This window comes from Thamnophis elegans, chromosome 2, assembly GCF_009769535.1.
Source record: "Thamnophis elegans isolate rThaEle1 chromosome 2, rThaEle1.pri, whole genome shotgun sequence".
Classification (NCBI taxonomy): Eukaryota; Metazoa; Chordata; class Lepidosauria; order Squamata; family Colubridae; genus Thamnophis; species Thamnophis elegans.
In genome coordinates this window covers 130,547,942-130,561,612 of record NC_045542.1, presented here as the reverse complement: position 1 = coordinate 130,561,612, position 13,671 = coordinate 130,547,942, and the positions used below count along the sequence as shown (strand labels likewise).

The window sequence follows — 13,671 nt, the reverse complement described above, 5'->3', positions numbered from 1 at the left end:
TTTGATTATAGCTTGAATAGTCACAGCTTTTGCTGGAATATGTCTTAATGAGTGATGCACTTTGATATAAATTGGCAACCTATGTTCATAAAACTAGTATTTATTAACCATTCTTTTTGAACAAAACCTGTTTTTCTGGATTTGCACAATGTTTCAAGTATGAAGGATGGTTTTGCAAGTCATGTTTGGGTTAATTTGGAGACTATATCATGGCTGATCATAGAATATTGTTAATCATTACTTAAGTCTTAGTATGATCATGATATGTGAATCCATTGTAGCCTATTCAACAACCATGCTGTGTAAGGTTACCATGTTTCCCCGAAAATAAGACAGGGCCTTATTTTCTTTTGAGCCTCGAAATAAATGCATGGCCTTATTTTCAGGGAGGTCTTATTACTTCTGAGGTGCAGGAGGCAGCAAACGTGGTCACTTCATGGCTGCTGCTGTGTTGCAATATTTTCGGGGAGGGCTTATTTTACAATACAATACAATAGCAGAGTTGGAAGGGACCTTGGAGGTCTTCTAGTCCAACCCCCTGCCTAGGAAGGAATCCCTGTACCGTTACAGACAAATGGCTATCCAACATCTTCTTAAAGATTTCCAGTGTTGGGGCATTCACAACCCCCACAACCTCTAGAGGCAAGCTGTTCCACTGATTAACTGTCAGGAAATTTTTCCTCAGTTCTAAGTTGTTTCTCTCCTTGATTAGTTTCCACCCATCGCTTCTTGTTCTACACTCAGTTGCCTTGGAGAATAGTTCGACTCCCTCTTCTTTGTGGCAATCCCTGAGATATTGGAATACTGCTATCATGTCTCCCCTAGTCCTTCTTTTCATTAAACTAGACATACCCAGTTCCTGCAACCGTTCTTCATATATTTTAGTCATCAGTCCCCTAATCATCTTTGTTGCTCTTCTCTGCACTCTTTCTAGAGTCCCCACATCTTTTCTACATCGTGGCGACTGAATGCAGTATCCAAGTGTGGCCTTATCAAGGCATTATAAAGTGATATTACCACTTCACGTGATCTTCATTCTATCCTTCTGTTTATGTAGCCTAGAACTGTGTTGGCTTTTAGGGGCAGGGCTTATTTCAGCGCATGCACTCAAAAGCCCAATTGGGTTTATTATCCGGGAAGGTCTTATTTTACAGGGTAGTTGTAATAAGAAATTTAAAAAACTGCACTCTTGAAAGGTGATCCAATACATTCAATAAATTCTGTGCAAAATTGTTGCAGTGTATCAGTAAGTTATTAGATGGTTTCCAAAAACATGGAGTATGGTGTCTGGAGAATTTAGTGAACTGAAAGTCAGTTTCATGAATGCAGATCAACTTAAAAATACAAAATATAGAACTAGATACAGTAAAAGTTTTAATAATAGCTATTGTGATGTTAACATCCCTGCTGTAATGATAGATATAGACTTGAAAGGTTTAGTGAAACCTTAATAATTTTCCTAATATTTCTTTCTTAGCATTTTTTCACAACTTTTTTTTATCAACCCAAAGTTGCCCAAGGGGGGCTAGAACTCACACTATCCTAGTTTGTAGACTGGTATTTAACTACTCCACCAAACTGGCTCCCTAGTTTATCTTTAGAATATGGATCAAGGAAAATAACTGGATCTTAAAAAGTGGCTGTCTCATTTTTTAGTTATTTGTGCAAAAGTAGATTCTGTAATTTGTATTGTTCAATCTTGCTACTAATTTTGGTTTGGATTGCTGTTCATTTAATCTTGCTTTCATCTGATCCTACTGTCATTGTTTTATTATTAATTTACATTTCATGTTTTTAATGCAGAGAACTGCAAATACAAGACTATTTATAGTCACAATAAATAATTAAAGTTCCTGGAAGTATTTTAGAAAAGGCAGCTATATGGGAAAATACAGAAAATAGTTTCGACTTCACTGTCCAGTCCTATTTGGGAGCAGATTATGCTACCTCTTTCTTCACTTAAAACTTCAAATATGAGATGCATTCAGTTTTAACAGCAACAAGATTTACTTTGTGCACTAAACAAGCTTAAGATGGTTTAGTTTTGGCTTAATTGATTTTATAGACTCAGTGTAATTTATAATCCATAGTTATTTTATTTTAGCTTATTGTACAAATTAAGCCATCTGATATTCAAAAACAATTTTTATATTTTGGTGTAATAAGTGTACCTAGTCATAAAGTGTCCCTTATTTAAGATTGAAAAACTAACTAGCATTTAAAATATTAGTAGGATATTACATCTCTTGGTTTCATAGGCCTTTGGATTTAGAATCCAAAGAAGGCATTTGCATGAAATCAGTTATCTTTTAAAAAACCCACCAAATTCCACCACTGCATTACACAACCTACTTAACTTTTAAAAAAAAAAACGATTTGGAGATGTATGATGCTGTATCTGTACTAAATTCTCATCCAAGCTACTGCAGATCGTTGTTTCACTAATTGTTTCACAATTCTGGTGTGTGTGTGTGTGTGTGTGTCCCTGTGTCCTAGATGACCATTGTTTCATCTTCTTATTGGACACTGAGACATAATGTGCAAAACTACCAGGAAGAATTGTTAAGATGGATGAGTGCTGTCATTTCTTACATGGAATGACAAATTGGCTCTGCCATTCTGAAAATTGCAAAGAAAAAAAGAGAAAAAAATTCTCTATGAGCCCTGGGGTTGTTTTAAAAGTGACTTCCTTTTAAGTGTTATGATATTAATGGATAAGATATTCAGTAGATGATGGATATCTCCTTAAGAGGTTCTTTCTAACTTTATCCAGATAGATTCTGAAGTATAGAGTATTAACATTTCAAGGACAATTCACGGATGTTTCCTCCCTTTATTTTAGTAGTACTTCTGCAAGAAATTAAAGGAAGAATGAATAATGCTGAACAGTGGAAGAACAAAGAAATAAATATATCTCAAGATATATTTGTTTCTAAATTTCAATTTCAATTTAATAAAATTTGTATGCCGCCCACTCCCTTGGGACTCTGGGCGACTTACAGGCAGATAAAGAAGCATTTAAAAATTTTAAAAATAAAAAATACAATTGTTAAAATTACACACCATCCATTCAGTCTAAATGGGGCTGGACATTGATCAACAGCCCCAGCCCTGCTAAAAAGATTTAAACTTCCAAAATGCAGGATACCCCAAAAAAAGCAACACTTAGCTTCTTAGAAAGGCTTTTGGTCAAAAGAAATAGTACAATCTTTATATAATAAATCTTCTATGCACCTTTCTAGTATATTTTTGTCAATCTGATGCCCTCTTAGATGTCAAACCACCTGACTCATATTTATGAAATCAGTTATCTTTAAAAAATATGTGATCACCTTTTGTGACCTTATGCAAAGCAAAGTCAATGGAGAAACCAGATTTGCTTAGTGACTATATTACTAACTAGCTGTACCCAGCCACGCGTTGGGATGCTCACTGAAAAAAAATGGCTACAGCACCCCACCCCATCCCCCATAGAATGTGGCTGGCGTCAACCCAAAATCCTGGTGGACAAATTTTGAAAGGGGACATAAGTCTCAGTAATGCATGGTAAGTCTGCCCCCTCATCCAAAATTAAATCATAGATGACTTAATTAACTTAAGTCAAAATTAAGTCAATTTTTATACAGATGGATCTGGTAGCAGCTAAAACTCCTAGGCTTAAGGATCCAGAATCCTGGCATTCAAAATGCCGTGAAAGCTAGAAGGCAGTTTGCTTTCAGCTTCCCATTACACACAAACACACACACACACACACACACACACACACATGTACACAACCACACACAACCAAAATCCTAATCTATGTACTCTATAATAATATATAATCAATTCATGATCCTAACCTAGGTGCTCTAATCAACTTATGGCAAGTGTGCTAAGCAAACAGCAGATGTCAGTATTTTCCTTTTGACATTTATTCCCCATTGTGTGCTTAGGGAACTCCAAAAATGGGCAAAAACTGAATTGGATTTAATTATTTTAATTTGATTAAATCCTGTTAGATTTAAAATTATTTGAAACTGATTGAAATAACATAACAAAATAGAAGGGCATGGTTGTTCTGCCTTTATTCAAGCATCTCCCCTTCATGTCATTTAAGCAACTTATGGAAGACTTAGCTGGACTGCAAATTTCCCAGCTTATGATATGAAAGTGTTTGTGACTCCTAGAACTTTGCCAACTACCACCATAATGGCTGGGAGTTCTGAGTGTTATAATCCTAGCAAATTAAGTTTCCAGAACAGCATAACTAAATATATTAAATAAATTGAAATAAATAACTGCTCCCTTGAACCTGATGCACTGTGCATTTTCATGCACTGAAAATGCATGAAACTTTACCTCCCCTACCTTATCTGCGTTTTGAGAGGTGAATCCAACACCTTTGGAAGGCACCAGGTGAGAAGAGGCTAAATGTAAGACCCAGTTACTTGATTGACTTGGGCTGCTGTTGAAAGAAATGTCCTTCTGGGTTCGGCTCCATGTGGGGCAAAAGACATTGGACACATGGAGGCTGCTTGGAAAGATGGTTTTAATGGTGGACAGGACCACATGGCTTGAGTCCTGAACAGAAAAGGTGTATTTGTATTTTGTATTTTATTAGGATTTATAGGCCGCCCTTTTCCCTGAGGGGACTCAGGGCGGCTTACAATCATTAGGGAGGGGGTGCAATTCAAAATAAACAATATGTGAACAAAATAGAGTAATAAAAACACAACTTGCATTCAACATTCAACACTCGGGTGGGGCAAATTAAAGACTTACCCCCAGGCCTGTTGGGAGAGCCAGGTGTTGAGGGCTGCGCGGAAGGCCTGGATGGTGGTGAGGGTGCGTATCTCGACGGGGAGATCGTTCCACAGGGTCGGAGCTGCAACAGAAAAGGCTCTCCTCCGTGTAGTCGCCAGTCGACATTGACTGGCGGATGGGATTCGGAGGAGGCCCAGTCTGTGCAATCTTATCGGTCGGAGGGAGGTAATCGGCAGAAGGCGGTCTCTCAAGTACTCAGATCCACTACCATGAAGGGCTTTGAAGATGGTCAACAGCACCCTGAAGCGCACCCGGAGATCAACAGGTAGCCAGTGCAGCTCGCGGAGGATGGGTGTTATGTGGGCGAACCGCGGTGCGCCCACTATCACTCGCGCGGCCGCATTCTGAACTAACTGCAGTCGCCGGATGCACTTCAAGGGCAGCCCCATGTAGAGCACATTGCAGTATTCCAGCCTAGAGATCACAAGGGCTCGAGTGACTGTTGTGAGAGCCTCCCGATTCAGGTAGGGTCGTAACTGGCGGACCAGGCGAACCTGGGCAAATGCCCCCCTGGTCACAGCCGACAGATGATGATCGAGAGTCAGCTGTGGATCCAGGAGGACTCCTAAGTTACGAACCCTATCTGAGGGGTATAAAATTTGACCCCCCAGCCATGATCACATGCCTCAATGTTGGTGGAGAAGAGAAGGGAAGGGCGAACTGAGATGCTGAGTCCCTGGTTTTATCCCCCTCTAGCCTTTGATCTTGATCTTGTATTCTGATTGGTTGTCAGACTCTCATGGGGCCATGCAGGGACAACTCTCTAGGCTGTGTTTTGAATCCAGGTTTGGTTGAGTTCTCAGATGCCATGTGGTGAGTTGGGTAAAGGGCTAATATTATCATGCCTTAATCCCATCTCCCTGGATCTGAAGGGGAGAACTCTTTATTATGTAAAGGGACTGGCTTGGCCTTCTTAATGGCCCATTGACAAAGTGGGTGGAGGCAGGAAGCTACACGGAGCTATTCTCTCTTTATAAAACATTTTTCTTCCTTTTCACATCCAGAGAAATATAATATTCTGCCTTTTCAATATTTCCTAGAATATTTCATTTTTCTGGGAGAGGGCTGGATGATAACTTTCCACACTGCAAATAGAAATTGAATAAATAAATAAATAAATAAATAAATAAATAAATAATCTTTCAAAGGCAGCAAATCTCTTCTAGTAAAACCCTTCTATACCATGTGATACTGGATGAAAAATCCGGGTCGAGTTCCAAACTGGGAATAAAATGGAAGCTGCTTAAGAAAGTAAATTTATTGATGAACAGAACAGTGGTGGGTTTCCAATTTTTTTATGACCGGTTCGCTCAGTCGCGCACAACGCTTTTGCACATGCACAGAAGCATCCGGGCGGGTGGGTGAAGCCCTCTGCCGCCACCACTACCAGTTAACTCTATCTGGGCCGAACCAGTAAAAACCCACCTTTGAAACAGAACCATCACACACGCAGCATGCAGTTCTGGGACAACTGACGAAACGGAGTTGAGAATGGAGTCATGGCTGGCTATAGGCAAAAGGGGAAATGCAAATCCTAGGTCAGATGTCTTCAAACTTGGCAACTTTAAGACTTGTGGACTTCAATTCCCAAAATTCTGGGAGTTGAAGTCCACAAGTCTTAAAGGTTGCCAAGTTTGGGGACCCCTGTCCTATGTGTTTGTCTGAGCTAATCTTGACATCCTTTGGCTTGCCTAATTGTGTTGCTTATCTGGCGTTTCCATCTGACCTAGTCTTTCTGAATGGATTACCAAATTTGCATTTGTAAAAGCTGGCGTCCTGCGTTTCTGCTTGGGGGAGGGGGACTGGGGCTGGTTTCTGCCTCAAGATTTTTCCCCATTTCTCCTTTAGGGGAAATATTTTACCCTGCCTTTTAAGGTTCCCCAAAATATTTCATTCTCTAGGAGTGGGTGCTAATTTTCTATAGTGGCTACAAGAGAAAGTAATTTCTGTCTAAAGGAGAAGGAAGAAAAAGGTGGAGTGAAAATAAACAGGTACACCTCAGCCAGATAAATACTTTAACTTCAGCAAATGATTGGCGGACTTCAATTCTCAGCATCCCCTAGGGAGCATGACTAGGGAATTCTGGGAGTTAAAAAAATCAGCCCATCTTCAAAGTTGCTAACGTTGAGAAACACCACCTTAAACGCTCGTCTGAAAGTATTAACATGCGAATGCCCGGGTCCTCCCACCCCAATCATCTTTGCAAAAGAAGGAAGAAAAGGGGAGAGGGGAGGTGGGAGGTGAATCCATCTCCGAGGTAAAAGAGCACTACCGAGTTTTCGGCGCTGAAGCGGTGTCCCGCCGAAGCTGCGGTGACGTCTTCCCCGACGGCCCCGCCCTCTCCTGGTCTCCACCCGCCTCCCCGAGCGCGCTCCCGAGCCGGCGGGAAGAGGAAAGGCAGAAATCGGTGTGTGCTTGCGAGGAGGGTCGGGAGCGCGCACGGCGACGGCTTAGGCGCCATGTTGGAAGGCTGCTGAGCCCGGCCGCCGGGGAATTGCTTGTTACTTTCCTTCTCTCTCTTTCTCTCTCTCTTTCTCTTTCTGTCTCTCTTTCTCCTTCCCCCCTCTCTCTTTCTCCCCCCCTTCTCTCTCCTCCCTCCCTCCTCTCTCTCTCCCCCCGTTGGAGCAGCCGCACCTGAACTCCCTCCGCTTGCGCGGCTGCCTGTTTCCTGCCAGAGCCCCGGGAGGCAGGAGGAGGAAGAGGAGCGGCGGCGGCGGATCATGGATATCGAGAGGCTCCAGGAGGCACTGAAAGGTTTGCGGCTGGGGTTGAATTGGGATAGACGTGGGGGAGGCTTACCTCGAGGTCGCGGGGAAGAGGGGAGAGAGAGACGAGCCCCCGACCTTGGGAGGCGGAAGAGGAGGCCTGGCCCTTAACGTGGCTTGGGAAGGAAAGGCAATTCCCTTGGAGAAGGGGGGAAAGCGGCGGTTGGGGGGATCCCACTTTTACTCCCGCCACAGTCTGGGCTGCTCTGCTTTGGGGGAGCCTACTTTGGGCTTCCCAAAATGTGTGCTGAGGAGGGCAGGACGGGGACATCGTCACCCACCCCCACTTCCTTCTCTCCCGATTCTCTCTCGCTTTCCCCTTAAAAGGGCCCTTAAAAGTTCCTTCTTCGAGATTACTTGCACCTTACTGATACTGTTTCTGAATCTGATACTCCGGGTTTCTTTCTAGCCCCCGATCCATTTTATACTACTTCCTGATACTTATTCCTTTCCCTACCTTGCCTCTTTTGCTTCCCCCCCCCAAAAAAAAATCATCAAGAGTGTATGGACAACTTTGAGGCAGGTATCTATTGCAGACGATGAAGGGAAACCTGAAAAATTAGCTTCCAAATTCATGTTAAGTGTCTTCTGAAGTTTGAATGATGGGTGGGTTGGGGCGGGGAGTTGCTATTTAGAAAAAATCCTGGGGCAAGAAAGCTGAGGATACAGAATTCACAAGTTATGTTTTACATTTTCCCCCCTCTTCTATTTCTCCTCCCATTTCTACAGATTTTGAAAAAAGAGGGAAGAAGGAGGTCTGCCCAGTATTGGATCAATTTCTTTGTCATGTTGCCAAGACTGGAGAGACTATGTAAGTGATTTTAATTTGACTGATAGTCTATCTATGTCCTTGAATAAATCCAAAAGATATCCCACATTAAGAACCAAGAGTTTCCTGTCTTTTACTATTCAAATAACTTTATTTCAATTTTAAAAGTTGCTGTACTTAATTGTTTGCTTGTGAAAGTTGCTTTACTTATTCATAGTATACATCTTTCAAGAACTGTGTTTATCTGACCTAAATTTGATTTAAAACAATAAACGTGATGCTTTCCCCCTGCATTTCAGATATTATTTTTTTTTAAAAAAAAGCTTTATGTGGCAATCAGTTTTCAGAGTTGAGAATAAACTCAAAGTTCAGCTGTTGAGTCAGGCTATTGCTACATTTCATAGCTGCCTGTGTGAAAATGTGTACTGATGTGATATTAGACCAAGATTAGATTTTGATCACTAGTTAGTATAAAATGCCAGTTTTCTTACATAAAGGTAAGAAAAGAGTAAAACAGAAGTTTTATGTAAATTTTTGTTTGATAGTATTATATAAATATGTGTCCAACTGAAGTCTAAAGTTTGAGTTGCTGGCCTTTTTAATTATCGTCCATAAGAAAAGCCCATTTTAATCTTCCAGCCTTCACATAATCATTTTAATGATTATTTATTCTGATGCTATTTTATAATGGATTCTGTTCAGTCTTCACAAAATCTTATAGCATACTATGCAGTAATTTCTATCTTTTTAACTTGGTGCCATACTTACATCAGTTTCAAGAACTTGTGATTGAGACTATGGGTGGCTCCTATTTTATAATATACGGATGAAGAATGACAGAGAACAAAAAAACATAGCTTCAGTCTGGCTGCTTTGGCTGTAGACTGGAGTGAGGTCAAGAGGCTCACAAAACTGCCTATTTTTATGGGTAGGTGGGGGGAATGAAATTCAGTTGATCATACAATTTGTGTCAGACATTAGAGAATGATTATTTTTAGAACTGTTTTTATTAATCCATGTATTGTTAATAGGATGTTACTAGAGAGGGGAAAGATTTCCAGCAAGAATATGTTTATTCCAGTGAATATCCTTGCCATACTACCCTTCTATCTTAAAAGGAAAAATATTGTTTGCATTCTGACTTTTTTTTTAAACCAGTTGTCTTGACATGTTAATGTTCTGTCAGTCAAATTGTTTCACTTGGTAATAAGTTGTTATTCGTTTTTTATATATTAAAACTAAATCAGTAGTTGGCATATAACTACTGTTTACTGGCTGTATTAGCCTAAACATGTACTGTTTCTTCCTATCAACCTTTTAATGTGGAATTTGAAAATACACCTATGGTCAAGTTATTTCAGTACCCATAATAGTTTTTGTTGATGTATGATTATTGTAATAAATTGTATATTGCTGTTCTGTATCTTGATTATATAGTGAATACATGACTTAATGAGACATATTCTTTGGTTTATTTGTTTTAGGACTTTTATTGATACCTAGCTATTTCAGCTTTTGAAGAAGCATATGTACTATTTTAATTTTTTTATCTATAGACTTTAGATAAAATTTTAGGAATTTATTGTCAGAACTACTGCAAGTAACTAAACAAATATTAAAAAATAAGCAACATTAATGAAACTTATAAAATCTGTGTTTGTGTTTTATGTGAATTAAGCGTCTCCAAATGAAATTTTAATCTTGTATTTGAAAAAGTATGTAGGAATGTATTGGACGGAAAAATATTTTGAATGCCTAGAAGATAAATATTAACAATAAATATATGCTAATAATTAAAAGTGATATTTTATAATTGTTATGTAGAATATTGAAATTAGCAGTGATTCTTTGTTACAATAATGTGAACAAACCCTTCAGAGGTATCTCTCTGTCCTGAATATTTTCTTAAAATTATTTTTAAAAATATGTGTGCAGTTTTCTTTAAAATGTGTTTGCTCTCTTGCTATGTAGTTCTGGTAGCATGTACAGTGGTACCTTGGTATTCATCATCAATTGGTTTTGGGAGGTGCAGTGAGTATCAAAAACAAACAAATATTAAACAAATTTCCCCATAAGGAATAATGTAGTGAGTCACAAAGCAGTCAACACCAACCAGATCTATCTTGTATGTCAAGTACCAAACAAATGGTAAATATCGGAACATATTTTTTTTGCATCGAAATGTGTTGAGTACCAAATTCAATGAGTTTTAAAGCAGTTGAGTACCAAGGTGCCACTGTACTTTTAGCAACAATGTTCAAGGGTGGAAATATCTGGATGATTTCTTGTTTGAAAAATGGTTTGATAAATTTTGGTCAGTAACCCAACTTCAGAATGTCTTTGTTTTACTCTAAATATCAGAGGAAATAATTATTTTACTATGGAAGATTAAAAGGCTTGTTGCTGAACTGTTCAATTTAAAATTTATCTAATTATTTGGCTAACAGATAAATTATTCTGTATGTTATTTAACCAGAATCCCTTTATCTGTAAAGACAATTTATAAGAAACTTACATCACATTGTAAAATTTTAGCAGGGTTCACAAAATTTGACTCATTAGTGCATTGTCTTAGTAAATTGAAAAGTGTGTCTGGATTGTGTACCACTTTATGCTACTGTTCTATGGTTGTATTGCATGGCACTGTACATAAAAACTTCCATAAACAACATGAAGTAGTTAAGGATAAAACTAAAATACTACTTAAAAAAAAACTAGCTCTTTATATAGGAAACTCTGGAAAAATACTATGTCTGCAAAAGATTTCACATATAATCTCAAATACATTAGGACTCGACCTTCAATTTTATTGGACTAGATATATGTTCAAGAATTCTTTGGCTTAAGATACATAATTATCTGTTAATTTGAAAAGACATCTGGAATATGTTGTGGAATTTTTAGTTGATAAATTGGTATGCATTCACAGTAGGAGCTTGAAAACCTACAGTCCCTTTTATTTGTTTCTTAGGTTAATCAGTTGGGAAATATGATTGCTTTTTTATATATCACTCTGAAATACACAGTAAACTGACTAATAATTTAAGTTGAAAATTATTCTTATTTGTTTTCTAAATTGAGCAGACTGAGAGTTATTCATAAAGGCCGTTAGCGTTTTACATAAAAGGTTTATGAATTTAATATTTCAACAGTAATAGTAATGTACTATTAACTATAGAATGTGTTGGTTTTGGGGACAGTTCTAAATATATTCAGACAAGTTTCAGAAAGGATATTTATTTGAAAATATATTATACTATTAAAATATCAATTCATAATAAACTAAAAGAACCACCTCAGATGAGATACATGAAAATTCTAGTATATTCCTATAGTACAAATCTTTTTATTTCCATTTCATTCTATACAATCACATGTTTACTGTGCAACCGAGACATATAACATTGAGTAATAAACACAGCCCTCGCTTTTATAGAGAATGCCCCCTACAATACAAACCCAATATACCGCCTTAGCCCACCATACACCCTCTTTCATCCCCCTCCAACTTTCATTCTTCCTTCTCTCATACCCCTCTACACCTACTTCCCCTCCCCCTCTATCTAACCCTAACCCTATCACTCCCTCTCTTAATCCATTCCCTCCCTTCCTTCTCCTCCTCCTCTCTCTCACTCTCTCTGCTCTCCTTCTTCTTTCATTCAGCTCCTCCCTTCAGTATCTCTTACTTTCCGATATATTCAGTTTGTTCTGTTTTGACACTAACATTAATAAAAACCACAGTATACAAGTGCAATCATGCTTTAGAATTTAACACATATTATATTCCCCCCCTCCCCCCCTCCCCCTAGATCCCCGCCTCCCTTCCCTCCCCCCGACTTCCCAGAGCCCATACATGGTATAACTTTTTGACAATCACAGTCTAAAATATCTCTACATTGAACTCAGCTTCTTGCTGTTACCCAAATTTTTAACAATTTACGTTATTACTAATTTTAAGCATAAGCTATCTGGAATTTCCTAGTCCCATATTTGCTTTGTATATAATCAATCCATTTTTTCCAGTCTCGTTTATACTTCTCATTTGAATGTTCTTTAAGATATGCTGAAATTTTTGCCATTTCGGCTAAGTTTGTAACCTTTAAAGTCCATTCTTGAATTGTAGGCAGGTCTTTCTTCTTCCAGTATTGCGCCACCAAGAGTCTTGCTGCCGTTATTAAGTACAGAACCAAATTAATCTCTACTGCTACGAAGTCAGTACATATACCTAGTAAAAACAGTTTGGGAGTGAATTTTATCCTTTTTTTGAAGATATTTTGCAGGATCCACCAAATTTTTATCCAAAATGCCTTAACATTACGACATGTCCACCATATATGAAAATATATAGCATCGAAAGAACCACATCTCCAACATTTAGGCTGAACATTTGAATACATAGAAGCAAGCTTTTTGGGATCTAAGTGCCATCTATAAAACATCTTATAAAAATTTTCTCTCAAATTTTGTGCTTGTGTAAATTTTACATTTCTTACCCATATTTTTTCCCATGTGTCCAGCATTATAGGTTCTTCAATATTCTGAGCCCATTTTATCATACAATCTTTAACCATTTCGGTTTCTGAGTCCATCTGTACTAATACATTATATATCCTCTTTATGTGCATTAAACTTTGATCTCTTATTTGTTTAAACAAGTTATCCTCAGCTATTACAAAACCTATTTTTTGGTCTATTTTCCACCTGGCCTGTAATTGGCCATACTGAAACCACGTTTGAACTACCTTCTCTTTTTTAAGTACCTCTAAAGATTTTAATTGCAGCACCCCTCTTTCTGTATTAAGAAGTTGTCTATAAGTGGTTCTATCGTGTTTTTGTTCTATATTTATATTTTCAATTGCATGTCTAGGAATTGCCCACATGGGCAACTTGTCATTTAGTTTATGTTGATATTTTTTCCAAACCCGCAATAAGGCATTTCTTAAAATATGATTTTTGAAATTCTTATCCAGTTTTTTGTTGAATAACAAGTAAGCATGCCAACCATATACCAAATCATGTCCCTCAATATTCAGTATTCTGTCATTGGTTAAATGGATCCAATCACTAATTGCAGATAAAGCCACTGCATCATAATATAATTTTAAATTTGGTAATTTCAATCCTCCTCTTTCACGTACATCTTGCATTATTTTCATCTTAACCCTCGGCTTCTTTCCTGCCCATACAAATTTGTTGATACCCTTCTGCCATTCTAGAAGGTTCGCATCTCTTTTAAGTATTGGTAACATTTGAAACAAAAATAAAAATTTTGGTAAAATATTCATTTTCACTGCCGCTATCCTTCCCAACAAAGATAAATGCAGTTTCTCC

The 13,671-nt window shown here is 38.2% G+C and overlaps 1 protein-coding gene across 2 annotated transcripts in view; it reads left to right on the top strand.

The window, feature by feature from the left end:
• The first annotated feature begins 7,209 nt into the window (after positions 1-7,209).
• PPP4R2 (protein phosphatase 4 regulatory subunit 2) overlaps positions 7,210-13,671 on the top strand; it is a 35,491-nt gene continuing 29,029 nt past the window's right edge. The window contains exons 1-2 of one of the 2 annotated variants that reach the window (XM_032210436.1): positions 7,210-7,560; positions 8,301-8,382. In XM_032210436.1, the coding sequence (XP_032066327.1) occupies positions 7,527-7,560; positions 8,301-8,382 (116 nt within the window). In that variant the 5' untranslated portion in view covers positions 7,210-7,526. The remainder of the gene's footprint in view (positions 7,561-8,300; positions 8,383-13,671) is intronic. The other variant, XM_032210437.1, reaches the window with a different exon arrangement.